At 30.6% G+C, this 24,129-nt stretch overlaps 1 protein-coding gene and 1 long non-coding RNA gene across 2 annotated transcripts; one reads left to right on the forward strand and one right to left on the reverse strand.

Moving 5' to 3' along the window:
* Positions 1–2,774: 2,774 nt before the first annotated feature.
* LOC106367153 (conserved oligomeric Golgi complex subunit 6) lies at positions 2,775–5,821 on the reverse strand. The gene is made up of 9 exons (XM_013806869.3): positions 5,288–5,821; positions 5,115–5,222; positions 4,956–5,023; positions 4,718–4,841; positions 4,491–4,637; positions 4,072–4,326; positions 3,692–3,976; positions 3,482–3,616; positions 2,775–3,410 (listed from the first exon to the last, which is right to left on the reverse strand). Exons 1-9 carry the CDS (start codon positions 5,708–5,710, stop codon positions 2,910–2,912), a joined length of 2,046 nt encoding a protein of 681 aa, XP_013662323.1. The 5' UTR covers positions 5,711–5,821; the 3' UTR covers positions 2,775–2,909.
* A 12,974-nt stretch (positions 5,822–18,795) lies between these two features.
* LOC125577600 lies at positions 18,796–23,747 on the forward strand. The gene is made up of 2 exons (XR_007316012.1): positions 18,796–22,962; positions 23,154–23,747. It is a non-coding gene; the product is annotated as an uncharacterized LOC125577600 (long non-coding RNA).
* Positions 23,748–24,129: the final 382 nt, after the last annotated feature.

Genomic DNA, 24,129 nt, shown 5'->3' on the forward strand with positions numbered 1-24,129 from the left:
AGAAGTGGTGGTTTAGCCCTTTTTTATAATAATGAGTACCAAGTTAAAATATTATATTCTAGCAATAGAATGATAGATGTCGAGGCAATGGCCAAAGGGAAACAAGTATTCCTTACTTTTGTATATGGAGAGCCGGATCAAAGTTTGAGAGATCATGTATGGGAAAGGTTAACCCGATATGGTTTAGCTAGATCGGAGCCCTGGTTTATTATAGGAGATCTAAACGAAATTACCGGGAATCACGAAAAAGATGGGGGAACTCTAAGGTGTGCGACGTCCTTTATCCCTTTCAACAATATGATAAGGAATAGTGGACTATTAGAATTTCCGGCTCGTGGTAATAAAATGTCATGGCAGGGACGGAGAGGGAAAGGAAAAGGAGCTGTAACGGTTAGATGTCGACTGGATAGAGCCTTGGCGAATGAGGAATGGCATACACTCTTTCCATTTTCTTACACAGAATATTTGAGGATGGTGGGATCGGATCATCGACCGGTGATCGCTTTTCTGGAAGATAAATTATCAAGGAAAAAAAGAGGTCAGTTCAGGTTTGATAAGCGGTGGATAGGTCAGGAGGGGCTTATGGAATCAATTGTGTCGGGTTGGACAGAAAATCAGGAGGGCCAACCAGGGGATTTTATTACCAAAATTAATAATTGTCGACATGAAATATCTTCATGGCGGAAAGACAATCAACCTTATGGGAAGGAAAAAATTCAGAATCTTCAACAAGCTTTGGAAGATGTACAAACAGATAACAATAGATCCCAAGAGGATATTATTGAGATTTCCAGGAAATTACAGGAGGCCTATAAGGATGAGGAGGAGTATTGGCATCAGAAAAGTCGAAATATGTGGTACTCATCCGGGGATTTGAATACTAAGTTTTATCATGCTTTAACAAAACAACGGCGGATCCGAAATAAAATAGTGGGCCTCTATGATGATGCGGGTAATTGGATCACAGATGAGAACGGTGTTGAGAAGGTGGCGGTAGATTATTTTGATGGTTTGTTTAATTCTACTAATCCTACGGAGTTTGATAGTTTCTTGGAGGAGATAGGACCATCAATTTCTCCTCAGATGAATCAAAGGCTATTGAAGTTAGCAACAGAGGAAGAAGTGAGACAAGCTTTATTTATGATGCATCCGGAGAAAGCGCCAGGTCCGGATGGAATGACAGCTCTTTTTTTTCAGCATTCCTGGCATGTTATTAAAAAGGATGTGGTCGAGCTGGTGAATAATTTTTTGAGATCAGGTGATTTGGATCCAAGGCTGAATATAACTAATATTTGTATGATACCAAAAGTGGAGAGACCGACAAGGATGACGGAACTGAGACCAATAAGTCTTTGTAATGTGGGCTATAAAATAATTTCGAAGGTTTTGTGTCAAAGGCTGAAAAGTTGTCTTCCCAGACTAATCTCAGAGACACAATCGGCTTTTGTGACAGGAAGGTTAATTTCAGATAATATTCTTATCGCGCAGGAAATGTTTCATGGTTTGAGAGCCAATAAGTCTTGTCAAAATAAGTTTATGGCAATAAAAACAGATATGAGTAAGGCATATGATCGGATAGAGTGGAATTTTATTGCGGCTCTCCTTCAAAAAATGGGTTTTGATCCTCATTGGATTAAATTAATGCGAGAGTGTGTCTCTTCGGTTCAATATAGGGTGCTTCTCAATGGGCAGCCACGAGGTGTAATTATTCCCCAGCGTGGATTACGTCAAGGAGATCCTTTATCCCCTTACTTATTTATTATGTGTACGGAGGCGTTAATTTCAAATATTAAAAAGGCGGAGCGGATGAAACAATTAACCGGTATGAAAGTGGCAAGAGCTTGCCCTGCAATCTCTCATTTGTTATTCGCAGATGATAGTTTGTTCTTTTGTAAGGCAAACAAGGAAGAGTGTCAAACTATACTCAGGATTCTAAAGGAATATGAGACCGTCTCTGGACAACAAATTAATTTCCAGAAATCCTCAATTCAATTTGGACATAAGATTGATGAAGATAGTCGTCAAGAATTGAGGGATATCTTAGGAATTCAGAATTTAGGTGGAATGGGATCTTATTTAGGCCTGCCCGAAAGCCTAGGAGGTTCTAAGGTACAAGTGTTTGGATTCGTACAAGAACGGTTAAATAATAGGGTTAATGGATGTCTATTACAATTTACATTTGCAAAAAAAAATATAATTGTTTGTTTATTTGTTTAGTTTGTTTTTGTTGTTGACATGTTATTAGAATCCTTTTGATGTTTTGTTTTTGGTTTATTTTAAATTTAATTTTATCATTCACATTAAACATTTAAATATTTTTAATTTTAGTTTTCTTATATTATTTTATTATATATCTACTTCATAATTTGTTACAATTTGGTATGTATAATTGTATTCTAAAACTAATTAAAATATTGATCCGCGGTCGATTCAGTGATCCAATAATTCATAAAATAATCTGGTTCAGTGTCTTGATAGGGCTTCACTGGTTTTAGATCAAAGCCATCAGAGCTTCTCCATGCAATCGGTATGAAAGTATATGATACACTCTTGCGTGAAATCAAGCTGAATCCCATCTTTACATTTAAGAAAACAATTAGGTGGACGATGGCAGCACACATGTGCACGCAGTAATATAATTTTTAGTTTTGATGATTATAACATTTGTGGTTCAACATTTTTGATTCTTTCTAAACATTATTTATTTTTCAACCATTATAGATTGATGTTTAAATTTATATCTTATATAGGTATGCAATAATAATTCAAGCATATGTAGTATCCAGAAATTGATAAACTTTATATGAAAATACAACATTTGAAGTCCGGTTTACAAGTATTGATTTCGTAAGGTAACAAGAAAAAACTAGGAAAAACCAAAAAAATATTCGGGTAGAAGAAGTTTGCATTCATATACCGAGAATGGTTCGGATCTGATCCGGTGGATGTCGAGCGAGGGATTTCGGATCTGGATACCCGTTTTGTTGATCCGTTACGGCTCGGTATATAACTTCATAATCTTCAGCTAACGTTTTGGCCACCCGCACGCAAGCTTCGGACCTGAGTTTAGGGACTTGTATCTGCTCGAACTCAGGAAGAGAGCCTTCGCTTCCCAAAACGAGGCCGAAGAAGGCCTTGAGGCATTCCGACAGCACTGCGGGTGACGTCTCCTGTCGTCCAGACAAAGCAACTTCGGTTGTGGTGTAAGAGCGGAAGATTTGCATTTTGTCTGAAAGACCGCATCTTTGGAGGAGCGTGTCGACTTCTTTCTGGACCAGGAGGTTTATGTGGTTCTCGATCATTGATCCGATGTTAGTTACGTACTGTGACGCCACATCGTGTCTTAGCAACGGTTGTTGGATGGCGCATAAACAGTTGATGAGGAATATCTTCGAGGGTGTTTCATTGTTCTGTAAGAACGAGATAAATCTTGAGAGAGGTCTTTTCGAGTTAAAAGGAATGTAACGGATTATATATATACCTGTGGTGGGGACGAGCTGCTAGAGAGTAGAGCATCTACTGATGTTAACTGGCTTGAGTCGGAACTTGTTCGGCTTCGTCTGGTTAATTGGCCGCTCATTTTCGATTTGTGCGCCTCTGCTGCTTGCTCACACATCTGTGGAGTTTCAGAAAAGTTCAAGAATTTAACTTCAAAGCAGAATCATGGCTTTTGATGGACAATGATTTATACCTTAATGATAGGGTCGAGCAGTGCAGAGAGGACAGGATCAAATGCCGGTTTCTCTCCTGAAGCGGAAACCATCATGCTGTTGTAGTTCTCGATTATCTCAAGAGTTAGAGAAACTCCTTCTCGGACAGCTGGAGGCGGAGAGAGATCAATCGCTACCGGTGGAGGGTATCGTAGAAGCTTCTCCCCTCGGGTTTTAAGAATGTCGAAGAAGGTTTTCTGTGCAGCATCCTTAACCATCCCAATTGTATTACAGAGAGCAGTGTCTCGGCCGAGTAAGTCTGAGATCTGCAAGGTGAAGGGAACAACGCGATGATGAGATCTAATAGAGCGATAAATGCTTGTAGTATTATTAGAAGAGGTCAATAAAAAGAAAAACCCACAGTGTAGCTGTAGAACTCCAAGGTGTTGGTGAGTTTATAAGAAATAATAAGACTTGGTTGTGACTGCAGCACTTGCTCGACTCTCACTTTAAATGGCCTGCAAACTCCTTCGAAAATTCTATCCAGAACAAATGTAAAATCAGATTCTGCTGCCTTTAGGGAATCATTCTCAGCAGTATTCTTCGCCGTTGATTTATAATCTGCTGAGTCTATGTCAAATAAAGCATGAACAAGTTCTCTTTCTGATGCCAAAGCCTGCACCCAAAACAACAACCACCTTAGGAAAATGAAGCACAACAAGGTCTGAAGATCATGACAATGAATTCACACACTATATTGATAACAGAAGTTTTCATAGCCAAAATAAAACAATCAGTCGCATTAGGACTCTTATAAGAGAAGAAAATATGGTGACAAACCTGATGCAGCCACCCAAGCATGTCTCCAACATATCGTAAGGGGTCATGGGCATGAACTTCAATAGGTCTAGGCATTCCTCCAGGTCCTCCACGTGTAAGAGCGCTAATAAACCTTCTAAATAAGGCATTATGTCTCAGATTCCCTACCTGCATGATTTCCGCAAACATGCCCCAGTATCATTAACGTATAAACAAAGACTAGAGTTGAGTAAAGTTGAAAGACTAACCTCCTCGGCACAATATTTGAAGAGCGCAGGTTTCTCCTTAAGACAGCGAACAGCAGTCCTCAAAAGGTCACCCACCTCTGGGTTATCCGTATCACCCAGTTTCCTACACTCAGCCTGAACCCACCTAGAAGAATCAGGAAGAGACCACCAAACTATATTATTTAGGGTCCAAATACTAACCAAGTTTGAACCAACCAACAAAGTAATATTTTGGAAAGAAGAGGCAGATAATATGTACCTGCAAAGACGCTCATAAGCTCCTTCTTGGTACATAGCCATCACTCCCATCAACTCCAAGCCAGCTCGCTGCATACACATTCCTTATAATCAAACACTAAACACAAAGGTATCCCACTCTGAACGCAAGACAAGTACAAGTTTCGGAGAAAATAATCACCTGATGATGCGTCCTGAGAAGCAATTTGCAATTGGAATGAATCTCCTGAACATGAGACAAGGCTTGGAAGAAACTCTCATCCAATTCATCTTCCCTAAGCGCTTTGATCTGCATCAATCAACAACTACAATTTCAGATCTGATCACCATCAACATACTCACTCACTCACTCACCTCTTCGTTGGATAGCTGATAATCACGAAGAAAGCAACCAACAATCTCCTGCCTCTGAGTAGTAACCTCAAGCTCTTGCTTCAGCCTCTCCGTCGTACTGATGATATCGCTTGTGGTCTCCGCCGAGCTGCTCAGCGCCGCCGCGATCTTGTCGCAGCAATCGGCCAAGGCGTTCACTTCCTCCTCCACGCGATCCAACGCGATCTGAGTCGAATCGGCCGCGCTGAGGAACTCGCTGTTGATCTGGAGCGCGCGCTTCTCGATCGTCGATCTGAGGTTCCGCCGCGCGTGAGCGCTGTTCTCGTCGTAGAATGAAGACAAAGCGTTTAGCGACGCCACCAGATCCGGAGTATCCGTACGGCATTCCAGTACCTTCTTCAGCTTCCGAGATAGTCCCGGCGCTAATCCCACCGTCGAAGCCATCCTCACTCTGCTCCGTTTCCTTCTCTTCTACAAACGATCTCCCACCATTTGCCTTCTTTTTCTTCTTCTTCGATCTCACATGATTTTCTCTCCTCTCGCCTAGACTCTCGGATCTCATTTGCTACTATGATGGGCTGGATACTTAGTAGGCTAGGCCCATATAACTTCTTTACATATCGCCCTGCTAAGACAGGCCCGTATGAGATTAACAAATGATATACATCATTTTAAGAAATGAATGTTGAGATATTACGGCATGAGATTAACAAATTATAAGACTTCTAAACATAACTAGATTTTTTAACCGCGCTACGCGCGGATAAGATATTATATGTATTTCTCAATTCTAAAAAAATAATGCATAATATTGTATTACATTATTTAAAGAATATAAAATAAGACTACATAACATAAATATATTTTTAAAATTTTCTTTGTGGAAATCATTATGTTGTTTGATTGTTGTACTTGATTCAAATGTTTACATAGTTATTTGTGATGGATGAATAACTATATTTTTATTATCAGTAAATAATATATATATATATTATATAATATAAGAATAATAAAATTATTTACTTTTAAAACAAACTTGTCTCATGGTGGGGACTCGATTATAGACATATCATATTCGAATAAGACACTTTTACAGTTATCAATTTTCTTAACAGTCAAGAAACAAATCTGAATATCAAAACATTATCTCATACAATCTCTTTGTGAAATAACTGCTCTGAAGAAATTGAATTTAGGCATCAAAAAAGGCTGGAAATGAATGTGGAGATGTGTTATCTAAGTCAGCTTTACAAAATACTATTCATAGTTCATATATCATTTATGTTCATCCTTTCTTAAACATCTTGAAATAACTGATGCTAATTAATAATAAACTTTTGGCTGGAAAAAAAATCAAATTTGTCTAATTATCGCTTAATTTGTCTAACTGATATATATGTATTTCTTAATTATAAAAAAATAATGTATAATATTATATTACATTATTTAAAAAATATAAAATAAGACTACCTAACATAAAAATATTTTTTAAATTTTCTTTGTGGAAATCATTATGTTGTTTGATTGTTGTACTTGATTCACATATTTGCATAGATATTTGTGATAGATGAAAAACTATATTTTTATTATCAGTAAATAATATATATTTATTATATAATATAAGAAAAATGAAATTATTTATTTTTAAAGAAAGTTGTCTTATGTTGGGGATTCGGTTATAGACATATAATATTCGAATGAGACATTTCTACAGTTATCAATCTTCTTAAAAGTAAAGAAACAAATCTGAATATCAAAACAATATCTCATACGATCTCTTTGTGGAATAACTGCTCTGAAGAAATTGAATTTATGCATCAAAAAGAACTGAAAATGATGTGCAGATGTGTTATCTAAGTCAGCTTTACAAAGTACTACTATTTATAGTTCATGTATCATTTAAGTCCATCATTTCTTAAACATCTTGAAATAACTTATGCTAATTAATAATAAACTTTTGGGTAAAAAAAAATCAAATTTGTCTAATTATCGCTTAAATATTTTATTAATATTGTCTAAGAAGCTTTCAATTGATATCATAGTTTTATTTTATTAGTTTTTTTTGTTAATTTTAGAGTTTTTTGTATTTAAGATTTTTTCCATATTAAGCTTATATTTCTTTCGCATAATATATATGTCATAAAAATTACCATCAAATCAAATTTACTTATTTATTATTTTGTTTTTAATGAAAATACACTTTTTAAATAATTTAATTTAAAATAAAATTATATATTAATTTGTTGTATTCTAACAATTTGATTGATTTAATTAATTTGCTTTGGTGGATAACTTAAAAAGTTTTCATATGAATTAGGGAAAGTAAGCTTATGTTGTTATATTATATTTATTTGTGTATATGTAATCTATATATAATGCTAGTGTAATAAAGGAAGAACATTATTTTTTTGTAACTTCAAAAAGATACATTATTACAGTTTGAAATTATTCAAAATTGAATAAAATGGTAATTAAATAAATCTAATGGTTTTTTAACTTGTTTAGTTGGATTCTCATGAAAAGAAATCGATAGGTTAAACAAATGTTTCAAAATTTGTTGTGTTATTCTTTTGTCTATAAATTATTAAATTTATTGAATTGATATATTTAATTATTGCACCCTAAAAGAATATTTTATTAAGACATTAGATAACTATGTTTTGAGTTGTTTTGTCAAAATTGTACAAAAATCTATGCTTTTTCATATTTGTCACGAAAATTTATATGTTAAACTTACTTTTACAAAATTCTTAGCTTTGTCATGAAAACAAAAAACTATGATTTTTCATATTTGTCAATGTTCTAACACTTTCAAAGAATATATTAGCTTAGTCACTTATTTTTTTTTTTTACAAAACTAAGTATCGGAGTCTTGAAAGTTGAATTCATATTATTGTAAATGTACATAAGAGTTTGTGATTACATATTTAGTGATTCTTGTATATGTGTTCAAAAAGTTTCAATGGCTTAGTGGTATATGCCTTATATTTATATCATACTAACCCGGGTTCGATCCTTTCCTTTGCATTGTTTTTTTATTTTTTACGAAAAAATAAATGAGATGACGTGGCAACTTCGGGCTCTCTGATTGGACGATTTTTTATGCATACGTGGACACTCTAAAAGGAGCTTATATCCCCTTTTAGTATAGTATAGATTTCACAGCAAGAAATAATGACAAAAGGACGTGGAGGTAAAACCGATTGGTACTTAAACCCTTTAGCTAGCTTAGTACAAGTAAAAACCAGAAAGCATAGTATAGTAGTATTAAACGGTTAAAACCATTATAAGCACTTAAACGGTTAAATCTATCAAGTTAAGTTTTAATACTAACCGGTACATGCTTGTTCTAATGTCAAGCGACTTGGGTCAAATCTACTGGGAACAAAAAGAAATCGCGCATCCTGTCTGCTAAAACTTGGGATAGGTCAAGCTCTAATACGCAATATTAGTGGAGGAAAACCAGCCATACACTATAAGTAAACCAAATCATCACATTATGGCCTAAAGACTATATAATATGGTTTGAGTACTTAAAGATTAACCTCTATTACCTGCAAAATTAATTGTAACGTTTGATCAAATAATGTGTTTCTTTAATCACTTTTGTTAATAATGGGCGGTGTAAAGTTAATTAAGGATAGTGTAAGAGTGCAACAAAATAATAATTAAATCGAAAAGGGGAAAACAATGGTGGACGAGTTGTGCTAGCTACAACAACAGAAGAAGATGATTAAGACAAATAATGATTAGGTCTATAAATAGTCCCAAGTGGGTTTACGGTCCCGACCAGGCTGGCCTATATCCTCGAAAGAACACACCCCTATGTCTTAGTTTATGGAGTATATGAATAATATTAGGCATTTAAGTATGAAAAAGATCATTATGGTAATTAAACGACTAGTAAAAACAGTTTAAAGCATGAAACTATTATTTATTTGTATCGATAGAGCGTCGACATAAGTTGAACGTGTGCGTATGTAATGTAAGTCGAAAACAAGATTTTTTTATAAAGAATTTAGTACCAGTGACAAAAATGTCATGAAACAGAAGAAAAATATAAAACTAAGTGCCTTATATATAAGATGTATGCGATAAACCAATTTCTAGTTTGCTGGTGTATATATATCTACCGGGACAGTGAATGAATGTCATTTCATGAGTGTATTCAACACCATCGAAGCAAATTTTAAGTTTATAATAAACATTACCAATACAATAAATAATCAATTTAATTAGCTAGGTTGCATTCATGATCACGACAAGAATCGATTACTGTACATATTAACAACATTCTCTATGGTTTCTTTTCTATCATAAATATGTGTATCGTGCACCTTATAGACAATCTTAATTCTGAGATTTCAATATTCTTTTGTCCAAATTCAAAGTTACACTTTTCTAACCTATTTAATAATGCGTTTTTGACGTCAAACACACATCTCTAATAATGGAACACCAGGTAATAATTCACGCCTTACGCGAAATGTGATTATTAGTTTCATTATTTTTTAATAAGAAGACATTAATCTGTTTGATCTGGATATCGGTTCGGTTTTAGGTTGTTTTTTAGTTTTTAATCTCCTAAAATATAACTATCATTTTAAATCAATATTTATTTGGTTGCTTCGGTTAAAATATTTGATGTTTTTGGTTTTTTTTTCCTGTGATAATCAAAAATTACTATTATTTGTTTGTTTTCATTTTATGAATCTTAGATAGTCGTGATGTCGAACCAATGGTTTCATATTATAGTTCTAAACGGATAATAGTTAAAAAAAATTTTTTAAGATAAATCATTTTACTACAATTTGGTCGATAGTGAAAGAATCATTAAGAAAAAAATATTTTAACTTCAAAAAAAAATAGATATTTCAGTTGTGGTAAATAATTAGTTATAAGGTGCTCACGTCAATGTACACATGTATGTATATGTAAAAGTATATAAAGATGGTTGATAAATATTTAAAGATACTGTTAATTAATATTAAACGACATTTGTTTTCAAAATAATACATCAAAAATAAAATTCTTAAAATGAAATTATTTAAATACAAAAATATTGTAAAATTTATATAAACTATATAATATATAACTTACAAAAATATTGTAGAATTTATATATTTTAAAATTTAAATATATGTATATATATATGCATATAACAGATCAAATTGGATATTTGTTCCTATAAATATTGACATTTGTGATTTGCTTTTTTTTCACGGATATTGTATTTTAGTATTTGATTTGCTTCGTAAAATAACGGATATCCGGATTTTTTGGTCCGAATCAAAGCGGATAACGAATCAAATCAAAATTTATGAATAATTTACCAAACTCTTTTCTTAAACAGTAAAAGTAACGTAAAGATGAACCATGCATGTGAGTTTTATATTAATAAAAACGTAAAGTACACAGTGTGAACATATTTATGTAGAGTTTGGCTGAGAAGCTTTCTACATGTGACATGTGTATTTTCACACGGACTCACGTTGCAGCCTAGTAACTATTTATATGCATGTATATTTTCACACAGACTAACGTTTTTGCAGCCTAGTAACTCATCATCTGTACCGCATATTTTTTTATATGGGTTAACCAGCTGGTTCCTTTTTTTTTGTCAACACCAGTTGGTTCCGCGAGCAAGAAAATTCGTTCTTTTCTACATTTTTTTTTGTATAGTTCGGTTCATAAACAATCCAACGGAATAAGCCAAAAGAAAATATTATATGTTAAAAGTATACTCCAATCCGACAATCATACATCCAATTGCTAACTATTTATATGCATGTATATTTTCACACGGACTAACGTTTTTGCAGCCTAGTAACTCATCATCTGGACCGCATATTTTTTTATATGGGTTTAACCAGCTGGTTCCTTTTTTTTGTCAACACCAGTTGGTTTCATGGGAGTTTTTCTAATATGACTCAGAATTTGAAGTTAAACACAAAAAAAATTCATGTTTTTTTTTGAAATTTGTATTTGCCATATTCATCCTAGAAGTTCGAGTTATTCACGAAAATGCAATTTTTTTTTCTGAGACGAATGCTTTACTCATTCATCACCATCTTCTTCATTTGTTTATAACATTGTCATTGTCATCAAAACACAAACCACCATGAACAACCAATTTCAAGCTCTAAATGCACCTAAAATCAACCAATATGACTCATTTTCCTTTCACTTTAACTCTTATTTCATCTAAAAATCCTAAATTTTTATTTCAACAACTACAAGCTTATTAGAGTTACTCAAGTTCATGATTTATGGTCAAGAACGAGTGAGTAACTTCTACTAAGAAATTATGTGTGCTTGTAAAAGTTAAAAATGATTCTCACCGGATCTAAAAATAATATTTGATTTTTTTCAGATATTTTTCACGAAGAAGACTTTTCAACGAGAAGACTTCTCTGGTCAATGCATAGGTTAGTTTTGCAATTAATTTTTATGTGCTTTTTAGAACTTATGTAGAAGTTTTCTAACTTTTTTTTGTTAACAAAAAAAAAAGATTTCTCGAGAAATCTTTTCTGATAAACAAGTTAGTTTTGCAATTGACCGAAGTTTGTCAGAAATTTGACTTTGTATAGATGACTTTCCGAGAATGTATAGAAAACTTCCCGAGAAGTCTTTTTTACAATTAGATGAAGTCTTCTCAGTGCTGCAAAAAGTCTGCGTAGGTTAGTTTGCAGTTGACAAGTAATAGGAAAAACTTTAATATTAATGAGAATACCTTTAAGAAATCTTCTCGAATTTAATTCCGTTCTTTTGTCAAACATTTGGTTACGAGAGAAGCTTCTAGAAAAGTCTTCTCTGAAAAGTCAAATATAGTCAATTGCAAAAGTAACCTACGCAGACTTCTTGCGACAGTGAGAAGACTTCATGTGAACGTAAGGCTTCTATAAAAGTTTTCTCCAAGAACTTAAAAAAAAAAGTCAAATATCTACATAACTAACCTTATAGAGAAGTCTTCTCTAGTATTTTCAAAGATTTTCCAAATTCAAAAGTAAACCAATGTTTAGAAAAGAAGAATTCTCTAGAAGTCTGATATGGAGTAGACTTCTTAAGAAATCTTCCTTTGTAAATTTGCAATTGCAAAAATGACCTAAATGGAAGACTTCTTAAGAAGTTTTCTATGTCAATGTTTATTATACACTTCAATTTTCTCTAAAATTAAAATATATTTTTTAATATTTTCATGTTAATTCATGTATATTGTATTAACTGCAAAGCGATTTCATCCGCCAAGCTTATGAACCGACATCCTTCATACCTTTGGATGATTTTTTACAAGCTTGGCGGATTGAATTCGCTACACTAGTCAACACAAGTAAATCAATGCGAGTAACAATTTAGTAACACAAGACATAAAAATTGGTGAACTAGTCAACACTAGTAATGAAATCAAGCAATCACAATTTCAAAATCAGTTCAAGCAACTAGTAATGAAATTAACAGACACAACAGTCTTGAATACTAACATCAGCCAAACAATATGAGAAATATAACGACAAGCATGAACCATGAAACAAGACTAGACTATATTTATCATGAGCAAACATTACAACAATATGACACAATGATTTATCATGAGCAAACAGAAAATGCAATTATACACAATGAATTATTAGTAACAAATAGAACATGCTATAATCATCATACTAAGAGAAACCAAACCGAGAAAACATACATAACACATAGATCTATTTGGTCTTGTCGGTTCTATTACATGGATCTAACGGTCTTACACAATCAATAAACTAAGTAAGTATCTTTAGATTTTGGATCTTGTTTTGTTGGTCTTTTAACATGGATTTCTTTCCTTAGTTAGCTAACAACCTGCACATAATATACAAGAGTCAAGAGTTAGAGGTTTAGAGCTAAGAGTTTGTTGGATTAAGAAACTTTAAAATATTTTCTGAAATATTTATCTTTGTACATGCATGTCTAATCTGTGATGTTTGGAAGCCGAGTTGGAAGAACCGCTGTTGTCGGAGCTCCATATCTTGTGACAGTGAAAGTTGAAATTGAGTCGTCTTTCACTTTTCTCTCTATCAACTTTGTTTTTTCAAGTGAAGAATGAAATGAGAAGTCTACAACTTGCGGGACATTAGGTTAACCACATATTCTATTTGGGTCATTCCGGTTTAAGCCCATTCCCGCACAATACCGACCTGCAAAACCCGCAATATTACGGAACATGATATGTCTGGCCCAATACTATCCCGCTACAAGTTTTAGCGGGCTAGACCCGCGGTCTAGGTTGTACATCGCCATCTTTAAGTTACATTGTGAGCCACGATAAAACAACATATATGCATTGAAGTGGTAAGGTTTAACTTATAAATCCTTGTTGAAAACCGAACATTACTTTTCATTTTTTGTTATTTACCATGTGTATGTGTATCGCACTTGACACTTCCACAATGATATGATATGCTAAGATGGTCTTCTTCTTCACAATGATAACGAAAATAATATCAAATATTTCCTCCACTCACAAAAGAATAGTTTTGGGGACTAGATAGCTAGTAATCATTGAGCACGTATGTTATAGTAATACTTTTTACTATAGTAGTATTACCCGCCTTTTTACCTTTTTCGTGGTATAAAACTCTAGTTATTCTTTTCTAATACGCACTATGCGGCCGAAGGTTGTTTTTTCTTTTGTTTAGTTAGGTTTGTCTGGAATAGAATTTATTAGTTAAATATACTACTAAGTTTTTTGTTTTAGGTTTCTGTAGTCAAGTTATAATTAGTACACTTGCACTATTTTGGTTTCTAGTGGCAGGTTCAAAAAGGAGAATAGGTTTTCAGCAGCGTTGAATTTTACTGTGTTATACTTTCTCTTTCAACCAATAAAAAAGATGGAACGAATTAATTTGTTATTATTTTTTGGTTTGCTGAAAAGTGGAAACCAAACTTCTTCTACTTGAGCATCTCTAACCCAAACCTTATTTTAAGGAGAGCAAAACATCAAAATAAAGAATTGAAGGTTGATTATTCCAACCATAAATTTTCAAAAAAATTCTTAAAAATTTATTTATTTACATTATAGTCTTTTACATTAACAAAAATTACTAATAATGATAAAACTTAACAAATACATATAAAAGATACTTTTAATATTTTATAAACACACAATATTACAATATTATATAATATAAATTACGTATATAATAAAACAACACATACACACAAATTTTAGAAAGTTATTTCCGTAAAATATGTAATATTTAAGTGTTTATATAACTTTTTAATTTGTATTAAATTTATTTAATGTATTTTTATTTTGTGCGAGTTTTATTTAATGTATCTTTCTATTGTGTGAATTTTATTTTCATGCTATATAATATTTATTTTATTTTATTTTATTTTGGTGTACTTAAATTATGCTAAATAAATTTATTAGATATATTTGTTAAAGAAAATAATTGTAAGGACTAAAAAGAAAATGAATAGTGGTTTTGAGGTTTTAAATAGTAAAACCTCAAATTTGAGGTGTCACTATTTAAAATCTCAAAATTTGAGAATGAGTTAAAATGACAAAAACTTTAAAATTTGAGGATTTGAAGTTGGGTTGGAGATGCTCTAAGATTCAATGAAAATAACAGAGGAAAATGTACACTAAAATTTTGTTTATATTTTTTCTCTTGACTTTTCTTCTCATTCCATTTAGCATTCAATTTTATCAGTCAAAATCTAGAACTCTTAACCTTTGAATCAAAATAAAATGAACAAAACATATATACAAATGGAGAAAAAATCTTGGTACAGGAGACGAAATAGAATATCTACATGTTCGAAGAGATCGAATAAAATCATAGCAAAGGAACCGAAAGCTTTATTAGTCATTTGACAATATACATGAATGTGTAATCTTCCTTATTCGAGAGTACATTTATAAAATATAGAGTCAAGGATGTTTACAGCATGATGATTCTGTGGTGTAGAATTTTTTTTATTACGTGTGTCAGCAAGTGGACAGTAATTAAAAAAAATAAAATAAGAAGTAATCGACTTTACTCACATTTATAAAATATATTAAAAATCACCAAGATTAAGATATCTAATAAATGTCGTTGTATTGTCTGTCATGCATATTCAAGATCCGTACATTAAATGCTACTTTTTTTTTTGAAACTAAAGGCTTACATTAAATGCTACTGATAGAAGCAGTAGATAAAATAGATTGGTTGAGGTTGTAGGAACTGTGCACAACCTTTTTAATTTCTACATCTATTTTTTAAAGTAATCATGCATTTATTTTAGAAATTGAATTTAAAGCCAAAACATTATAAAAAGAAATATGTTAGCGTTAGAAATCACTTTCTCTAAAGATTTTATATAGTGCTTCGAAAAATTTCTACAACAAAATAAACTAGAAGTAAAGTTAAAAATCTAGAGTTAAATCTTAGAGCAAAAAAAAAACAGAAAGCCACAACTTCTACTAATCACCCGTAAAAGCATCTCTAAAAGAAACTCTAATTTTAAAGTTTCATCTTTTTATTTGCATATTGGTTCTTATAATTAATTATACATCACATTTATAATTCTTAAGTATTTTCTCACTCATAGTTTTAATCTTTAAACCTTTAATATATTTTAAATATTTCAAACTTATCTTTATAAATTAAAATTTTACACATAAAAGTTCTTTTTAAAATCAAAATAAGATTTATAATATTTTAAAAGTAGAATTAGACAACAAAAATATTACAGAAAAAATTAATAATGTTTTTAAGAAGATATATACATGAAGACATAATTATTACACAAATTTAAATATTACAACAACACTAATAGTCTAGTAAATTTTCTCCGGAACATTTAAAATATTGTCCAAACAAATTTTGTATAACCGAGAATTGAGCATTAATAAAATAATTTTATGTAATAATTTGGTATTTTTCTTGTAGTTTCATATTTAATTATGTATTCCTATTTATAATTTTATATTTTAGTGTAAGATTTTATTAATTAATATTACTATAATATTTTTATGTATGTGCTAGTTATCTACAAAAGTTTTATGGATTTATATTAATTATGACAAATATAATGAGCATAGTGTAAATTATAAATAATTTTGAAGTTAAATTTGAAGTTTTGCTTTTAGAAAAGAACAATTTGAAATTTCAAATACAGAGTTTGCAAAACTCTATACTAGAGAATCTTTTTGGAGATGTTCTAAAATAGAAACTAGACTTTCATGTGAGATAACTTGATATAGTTGCTAAGTGCATGTGATAATCAATCCTAGAATTCGAATACTAATATAAGATATCTAGCTCTCGCTGCGAGTCTACGTATTTGAGTCTATATCCACACTCTTGTATGTGACACAAAACCAGTGTCGATCATACACCTATAGGGTGTCGAACGATACTTCTTCCAAACAAGCTTTAAGCTTAGATCGATAAGTTAACTAAATCAGTGAAACCAGTTAGCTATAGCTCGTGTCTAACAACCTAGTTTGACATAATTATTATCAGGTATGAGTCTACTCTCGTAGTTGTCAACTCCTAGATCATGATCCTAGTTAGCTACTCTAGAATGTAAGCAATAAGTAGTAACTCTATGAAGGATGTTAATTAATCACCTTAGCAGTTCTAGTATCAATAATTCATCGTAACCATATAAATATTAAGTCTAAGAAAGTAACTACTCAGACATAATCAAACAAGACATAAAGATAAACTGAATGAATTGCATAATTAGATTAGAGATAGAAAAACCAGAGTTCAAATACAATACTCTAAATGAGTTCTGGGATCTTCTCTCCAATACCTTAAGCTTCCAAGAAAACTACAAATATTTGTATGTGTTGTTTCTTGCCCAAACAATAGCACAACTTATATAATCTTGTAAATTGTGTAGACTTATAGGCCCAAATCTTGATCATGGCCCGTAAGGCTTCTCGGATCGGATGTCGATCGACACCAAGGATGTGTGTCGACCGACACTTCCTCTAGATATTGACTCTGTCTTTTCTTTATTTGCTCAACTACAGGTTTTGCTCCAGTTAAACTTCATTTATCTTCATAAACTGCACAATGTTCCAGAACGTATCTATACATGTAAAGACACTAGAAGACACTTCAAACATAACAAGTGGTCAAGTCCATAGTATATCATTTTTTCATAAACTTAAAGAGACTCAAAAACATGAGGCTTCATTAAAAAAGCAAAAGCAAAAGCAAAAGGATGACAAAAAAAACATTAACAAAACAAAAGACTCTTCTACTATTACTTAGATATATAAATATAAATAAATATTTAATAAATAATAAAAATAAAGAAATATTTTTATATAGTGTTCGTATTCAACGTTTTGAATTTGAACTTTTTATATTTTTTTTACTTTTCATATTTTTAAAAACATTTTATTGAAATTCGAAAAAAATTTGAAACTAATCCCCAACCTCCAAAACTTGACCCTCAAATAACCCTAATCTAGATTAGTTAGCCATAATATAAGTGTTTATTTAATTCCTTAAAACTAAAGGTAAATGTGGTAATGTAAAAATGAAAAATGGTGTTAATAATGTGTTCATTTTTTTTAACAATCAAGTATTTATAAACTATATACATATTTCAAAAATGATTAATAGAATTGATATAGTAGTTTTATTTTCATATATAATTGGTATGTTATTCATGTTTTGTACTTTTTGGTATATGAATATGTAGAGAATCAAGATGATGTAAACTAAAAATATTTATGTAACAAATATATTGTTGTAACTTTTAAACGTATTAAAAAAAACTGTAACTACAAATTATTTAAAACTCAAAAGTTTCAATATTATATACCTTTGAAACTTAAGTAATATTTTTTTAAAAAAAGTATTATGAATGTTATATATATAACTATTTTTAATACAATTATCAATACAAAATATTTTATAAGAAAAACTAAAATAGTCATATTTATCTATTTCAAAAAAATAAAATAATTAAATTGAATAAATATATAAAATTTATTCTGAAAAAACTATTTAAAAATATTCATTTTTTGATGATAAAAATATTTTAATTTGAAAAATTACAATAAATATATCGCTACAAAATATTCAAATCCGTGAAATCACGGGTACCCATCTAGTATATATAATTTAGGAGAAAACAACTATTAAAATCCTCAACTTTAAAATTAATGAAAAAAAACTTTAAACTCGTGTTGAGCCAAACATCCTCAAATTTTAAATATTGGCAGTTTTAACCATCATTTTTATGTTGACCACGCCTTTTAAGAAACTTGAATATTCAACTATTAAGCTCGATTAATGGCCATTAAACCTAAAACAATGACGTTTAAAAAATCATTTAGTTTTAGAGAAATTTCAAATAGATTTCATCTATCTCACTCGAAACCTAATCCACAAATCGATTACGGAGGCAATCTCTGATGAAGACATACTGTGGTGGTTTCTTCTTGGACTGGTAATCATTTTCATCAGTTTGATAAAGTCGAATTGTCACTCTCAATTATTTATCAGGTTTTAGGTGACAAAATTTTCAGTCTCGACTTCTTCTCAAGTTATACGGTTATTAAAATCAGTTACAGTTATTATTGTTAGTTATGTTCTTTGACTATTCGAGTTTCTTAAAAGACCAGGTCAGTAAAAAATAAGAGTTAAAACGGCTAATATTTAAAAGCTGAGGATTTTTTTTTAGCTCAATCACGAGTTTGAACTTTTTTGGCTTTAATTTGAAAGTTAAAGATTTTAATGACTATTTTCTCATAAATATAGATATTTTCTGTCTTTTTTACAAGCAAGTCTTCTACAAAAAAAAAATGTTGAAGACCGAAACGGACAAAACATATATGTTTCCATAGATTTTCAGTGTTCAAATCAATAATAAATTGAAAAAAAAATCACAAATATTTGGAAACGAGAAAAAAAAAAGAATGCATAATGCTAAACTCAAAAGAATGATAATTTTGGGGAAAACAATTTTAGGTAAATGAAATGACTAAAAACTTTGAGAGTGGAAAGGAGATGACCAGAGAAATAGTCAGAAAATGTGGATGAACCTTACCTAGGTTTTGATGTCAAGTATAATGATGGTATCTGATTGTATAAAAAGTCGATTGCTTAGACCATTTCAAATGTATTTCTTTATTTCTTCGTCTATATAGAAGTGAGTTTATATCCAATGTATTTTTCTATTTCTTCTTCTATAAAACAATATTCTTAAAAGATTCTTTTATATAACACATTTAACTTATAAATGTTGCAAATTAATCCATTTATTATAACTTTTGGTTCTTTTCATAAAATTGCAATATTATTTAAATTAAACATTTTATTACAAAATATATTAGAAAATTATAATAAAGCAAAATAAACATTATCTAAACATCATCATTACTATATTTTCCCATAAATGATCAATTAATGCATTCCGAAATGAAAAAGAACTTCCTTATCTTTGATTTTTCTGAACCGACTTAGAAATTCTTGGAACATGTTATATTCATCGTCTGGTATTTGGACTTTTGGAGGTGGAGCTTCTCTTCTAATTTCAATCGATGAATCGAGATCACGCTCATCCTCAATTGTCATATTATGTAAAATTATACATGTAGTCATTATTATGTAGTACTTTTTTCCAGAAACGTACCGGGTCTTTTCACAATAGCAAAACGTGATTGTAAAACTTTGAATGCATGTTTTACATATTTCCTACATGCTTCTTGTTGCGCTGCAAAATATTTTTTTCTTTGGACCTATTGACTCATGAATAGTTTGCACTATGGTTGAGAATTTTGGATATATACCATCAGCCAAATAATATCTCATATTATATTTTTTGCCTTGAATAACATAATGAACAGGAGGAGCAATACCTTGAACGAGATTGGAAAAAAAGGTGAGAAGACTCCAGCACATTAATATCATTATTAGTCCATGGCAAGCCAAAATATGCATGACATATCCAAATATCATATCATCCAAAGCTGTTTCAATATGTTGTATTGATTAATATTTAAGTTTCATTTTAATATTTTATCAATATGTAAAATTATGTGGAACTTTTAATAATTAAATTTTAATTAATAGTTTTAATTATCAATATAAAATTTTAGATATCATTCATTAAATAAAAAGTCTGACTTTAAATAAAATAATTAATATGTAAACATAAAATAATTAGATATCTTTTTTATTTATTTTATTTATAATTATAAAAATTAAAAATTAGTAGTTAAACAAAAAGCTTATAATTTATATGTAAAAATTGTATTTCTTCATAAACATGTATTTTAAATATAATCACAAAAGCTAAAGGACTATTTTGTAAATAAAAAAGTATGTCTATATTATAGAGAAATGCTATTTTTTTTTTCCTAAATAAAGATGAAAAAATAACAATCTCTATTATAAGGGAAGAAATAGAGGTGGGTTGGAGTAGATTTTCTTCTATTATAGCATATAGATGCAAATATATGGAGGGATTGGAGATGTTCTTAGTGGAGATGGATCTATACTTGTAGAAGTTACTTAATCTTGGTTAGGGTACCAAATGATGAAGGTTGTATCTGTATCGTTTGAAACTTTGAATTATTTGGACTAATATGGAAAGGAAATGTCATCTTGAATCCTAGTGAAACATTAGCGTTGTTCTCTGAAAATTTGTAGAGGTTTTTTTTTTACATAAACATAGGTCTTCAAATTGTGAAAAAGAAGTTTTTACTAAAATTCTTTAAAAATGGTCAAGCCGCCAAAATCTAAAATCCGGCCCTATATAGAACAAATAAAAAAGAGTTATAGAACCATGGAGAACAAGGGGTTCAGTAACTATGGAGGTTAGAGCGCTAACGTGAAATTATTTTTGGTCGGGAGCAATAATGTAATTAGGTTCCCAAAATACTGTATACCTCTTAATTTGCTTTTAACAAATACACTTCAGACTTAAATTATGTTAGTTTTGTATTTGGTTACAATATCTAGATGTACCATCTCAATACAACATTTGGATGTATTCGTTTTTATAGTTTGTATTTACATCTAGATACATCATCTAGATGCTAATTTATTCGTTTTCTATTTTATAATAACATTTGAATATTACTAGTTAATTATAAATAAAAAATTATATAATAAAGAATTAATTAATTATCTTATTTCAATAAATATGTCTAAATTATAGTTAAATTAAAATAGTTATTAAATTTAAATATTTTTTGGAAAATCTGATTTTAAGGTTTTGACCGTAAATCCGATTTACATTTTTTGAAGGAAATCATATTTTATGGTTTTGGCGGAATATTGTGATTTAAAAAATTTGGCGGGAAAATTTGATTGTTTGATTTTGGTGGAAAAATGTGATTTTGCATTTTGAGTGGAAAATCTAATTTTAAAGATTTGGTGGGGAAAAATATAATTTGGGTGTTTTGGGAGAAAACTCAATTTTGTAGTTTAGGTGGAAAATTTAATTTTGTTTTTTTGGCGGAAGACGTAACTTTGCGGTTTTGGTGATGTGATTTTATAGTTTTCCGCAAAAACCCGATTTACTCTTTTGGTGGAAAACTTGAATTTGCATTTTTGACAGAAAACTTATTTTTTGGTTTCAGCGGAAATTTTGATTTTATGGGATTGGCGACAACAGGATTTTACGATATTGGTAGAAAACATGATTTTATGATTTGGCGAAATTCTTTATTTTTTTTGACGAAAACGTGATTTTGCAGTTTTGGTAGAAAATATGATTTTACAGTTTTGAAATGAAAATTTGAAATTTGGTTTTTGTGGAAACATTTGATTTTGCGGTTTTGGCAAAAAAAATCATTGCATGATTTTATGGAAAACATGATTTTACAGTTTTGACATAAAAGCTCAATTTTACGGATCTGGTAAAAAAATCAAAGTTTACAATTTTAGCGAAAAACTCGATTTAACGGTTTTGGGGAAAAAACTCAATTTTATTATTTTTGCCAAAAACTCTATTTTATAATTTCATCAAAAACTATATATATAATAAAAATAAAATAAACTAGTTATTTGTATATATTGCTGAATGATATTTTATTCTTTTGAATTTTGAGATGCAAATGTTGCATTCAAACTCCATATTTTTGCATCATAAATATTTGAATTAATGAATTTTTATCTAGATATATTATCTAAATGTTGATGTAATAGTGTGTAGACAAACAACTTCCGAGCATTTGCATCCAGGTGCATCATTAATGCATCATTAAAAGCAAATAGTGCTTAATACCTGAATTTACTTTTCATGGTTTTATAACAAATACTAAAGAGTTTTGATGGAATCAAATATAATTAGTGGTTGGGTTACATTTTTTTTTTTATGTCACAGGCTGAGTCACATCTAAGAAATAAATTTCCTAAACAACTGTTAGTTAATTATAATGTAATCAGATCCTGACATTATAACAAGCACCCAAACGAGTGTCAGAGTGCGTAACACGTGTCAACTTCCGAACTAATATAGGAACTTCCTCCACCAAACACAAATGAATTCATTAGGAATTCTCACTTATGTTTTCATTTTACGAATTTTTACTTATGTTTTCAAGTGTGTATCTGAATAGGAACTTCCTCTCTCTTTCTTAATTTTTTCTAAACTTCGTGTTCGGTGGCTGACGGCAGCTTTGCTGTCGGTCACCACTAACTCTTGTTTTCGTTGTACATAATAGATCTACGAATCGATCTTTTGTTATGGTAATAAAACTTCGATCATTTAATCAGTTTTGGTTTCAGATAGCTGAATCTCTCTTCAAGTTTGCCAATTTTGCTTTCGTTTTGGCGAGTTTTTTGTCTCAGTCTCATCGAGAACTGCTTCAAGTTTATTTCTTTTATCTTGATGAGATTAAATTCTGCGCCTTTCACTCAGTCTTAATTAAATAATGTAGGTGATTTGAGTAGGCTCCTTCGTTTACTGTTCACTTTCATCCCTCTCAAAGAGAATCAGTCTTCTTTGTCAGTAAGCCGGTTATGGCATTGAGGATAGCATCTCTGATTGGGAGTTGATGAGGTTTGATGGATTGTTTTAGCCATTTGTGAAGTCGATTAAGAAGAGTTGGCGTTCTACGGTCCAACAAATAGTCGGTCTTCCGTTTGGTTTATGTGTCCTTTTCTTTGGAATTTCGGTGAATTAAGGTAATACTAATCAAGTAACCGAGGCTTAGTTATAAGGCATCATGGTATAAGCGATTAGAACAGCGACATAGAAGAAGAAGAGACTTTGAGGTGGGTTTGCTAGAATCACGGTGAAGAAGTCATCTCGACGTTTGTTCCTGCCAGCTCATTGTAGAAGAACACGTGTGGTCTATATGTTATTCTTTGAAGTGTTCATATTCGACACGTGTTACAAACCACTTCCAATTTTTAATATATATGTAACTAGATTTTGACCCGCACATTCGTGCGGATATTTTTCATTTTATGAATGTATACTTTTGATTTATTATAAATATTTTAAGTATATAATTTTAATTTTAGTGTTATATATTGTGAATATAAACTATTATTTTATTAAATTGTATACATGGTAGCATCTATCATATTATTTTAGTAAATTTTATTGATATAGAATATTTTTTGGATGTTATGATATTAATTTTTTTTTGTTATTAAATTAAGACTTCAAAATATTAGATTACTTTAATTTTTATAACATAGTTTATTTTTTCGTGTTACATTTCAAAAAGTTATTTTTTATTATCTATGATTATACCTTCAGAAAAATTTAAAACATTATCATTTTAAGTTTGCATACTTATTTTTTAAATTTTATATTTTGTCAAATTGTTTGGAAAATTACACAACTATATTTGAGGTGGGAGATTATATGATTTTTGAAATTTGTTTGTTGCTAAATTAATACAT

The sequence above is a fragment of the Brassica napus genome, chromosome A9 (genome assembly GCF_020379485.1).
Source record: "Brassica napus cultivar Da-Ae chromosome A9, Da-Ae, whole genome shotgun sequence".
NCBI lineage: Eukaryota > Viridiplantae > Streptophyta > Magnoliopsida > Brassicales > Brassicaceae > Brassica > Brassica napus.

Bases quoted from the DNA above. Each gene is read 5' to 3' on its own strand.
- LOC106367153 (XM_013806869.3), bottom strand. From the start codon at position 5,710: ATGGCTTCGACGGTGGGATTAGCGCCGGGACTATCTCGGAAGCTGAAG. The intron at 4,842-4,955 runs GTACATATTATC...TGATTCTTCTAG, and splicing joins GCTTATGAGCGTCTTTGCAG to GTGGGTTCAGGCTGAGTGTA. The intron at 4,638-4,717 runs GTTAGTCTTTCA...GAAATCATGCAG, and splicing joins TCAAATATTGTGCCGAGGAG to GTAGGGAATCTGAGACATAA.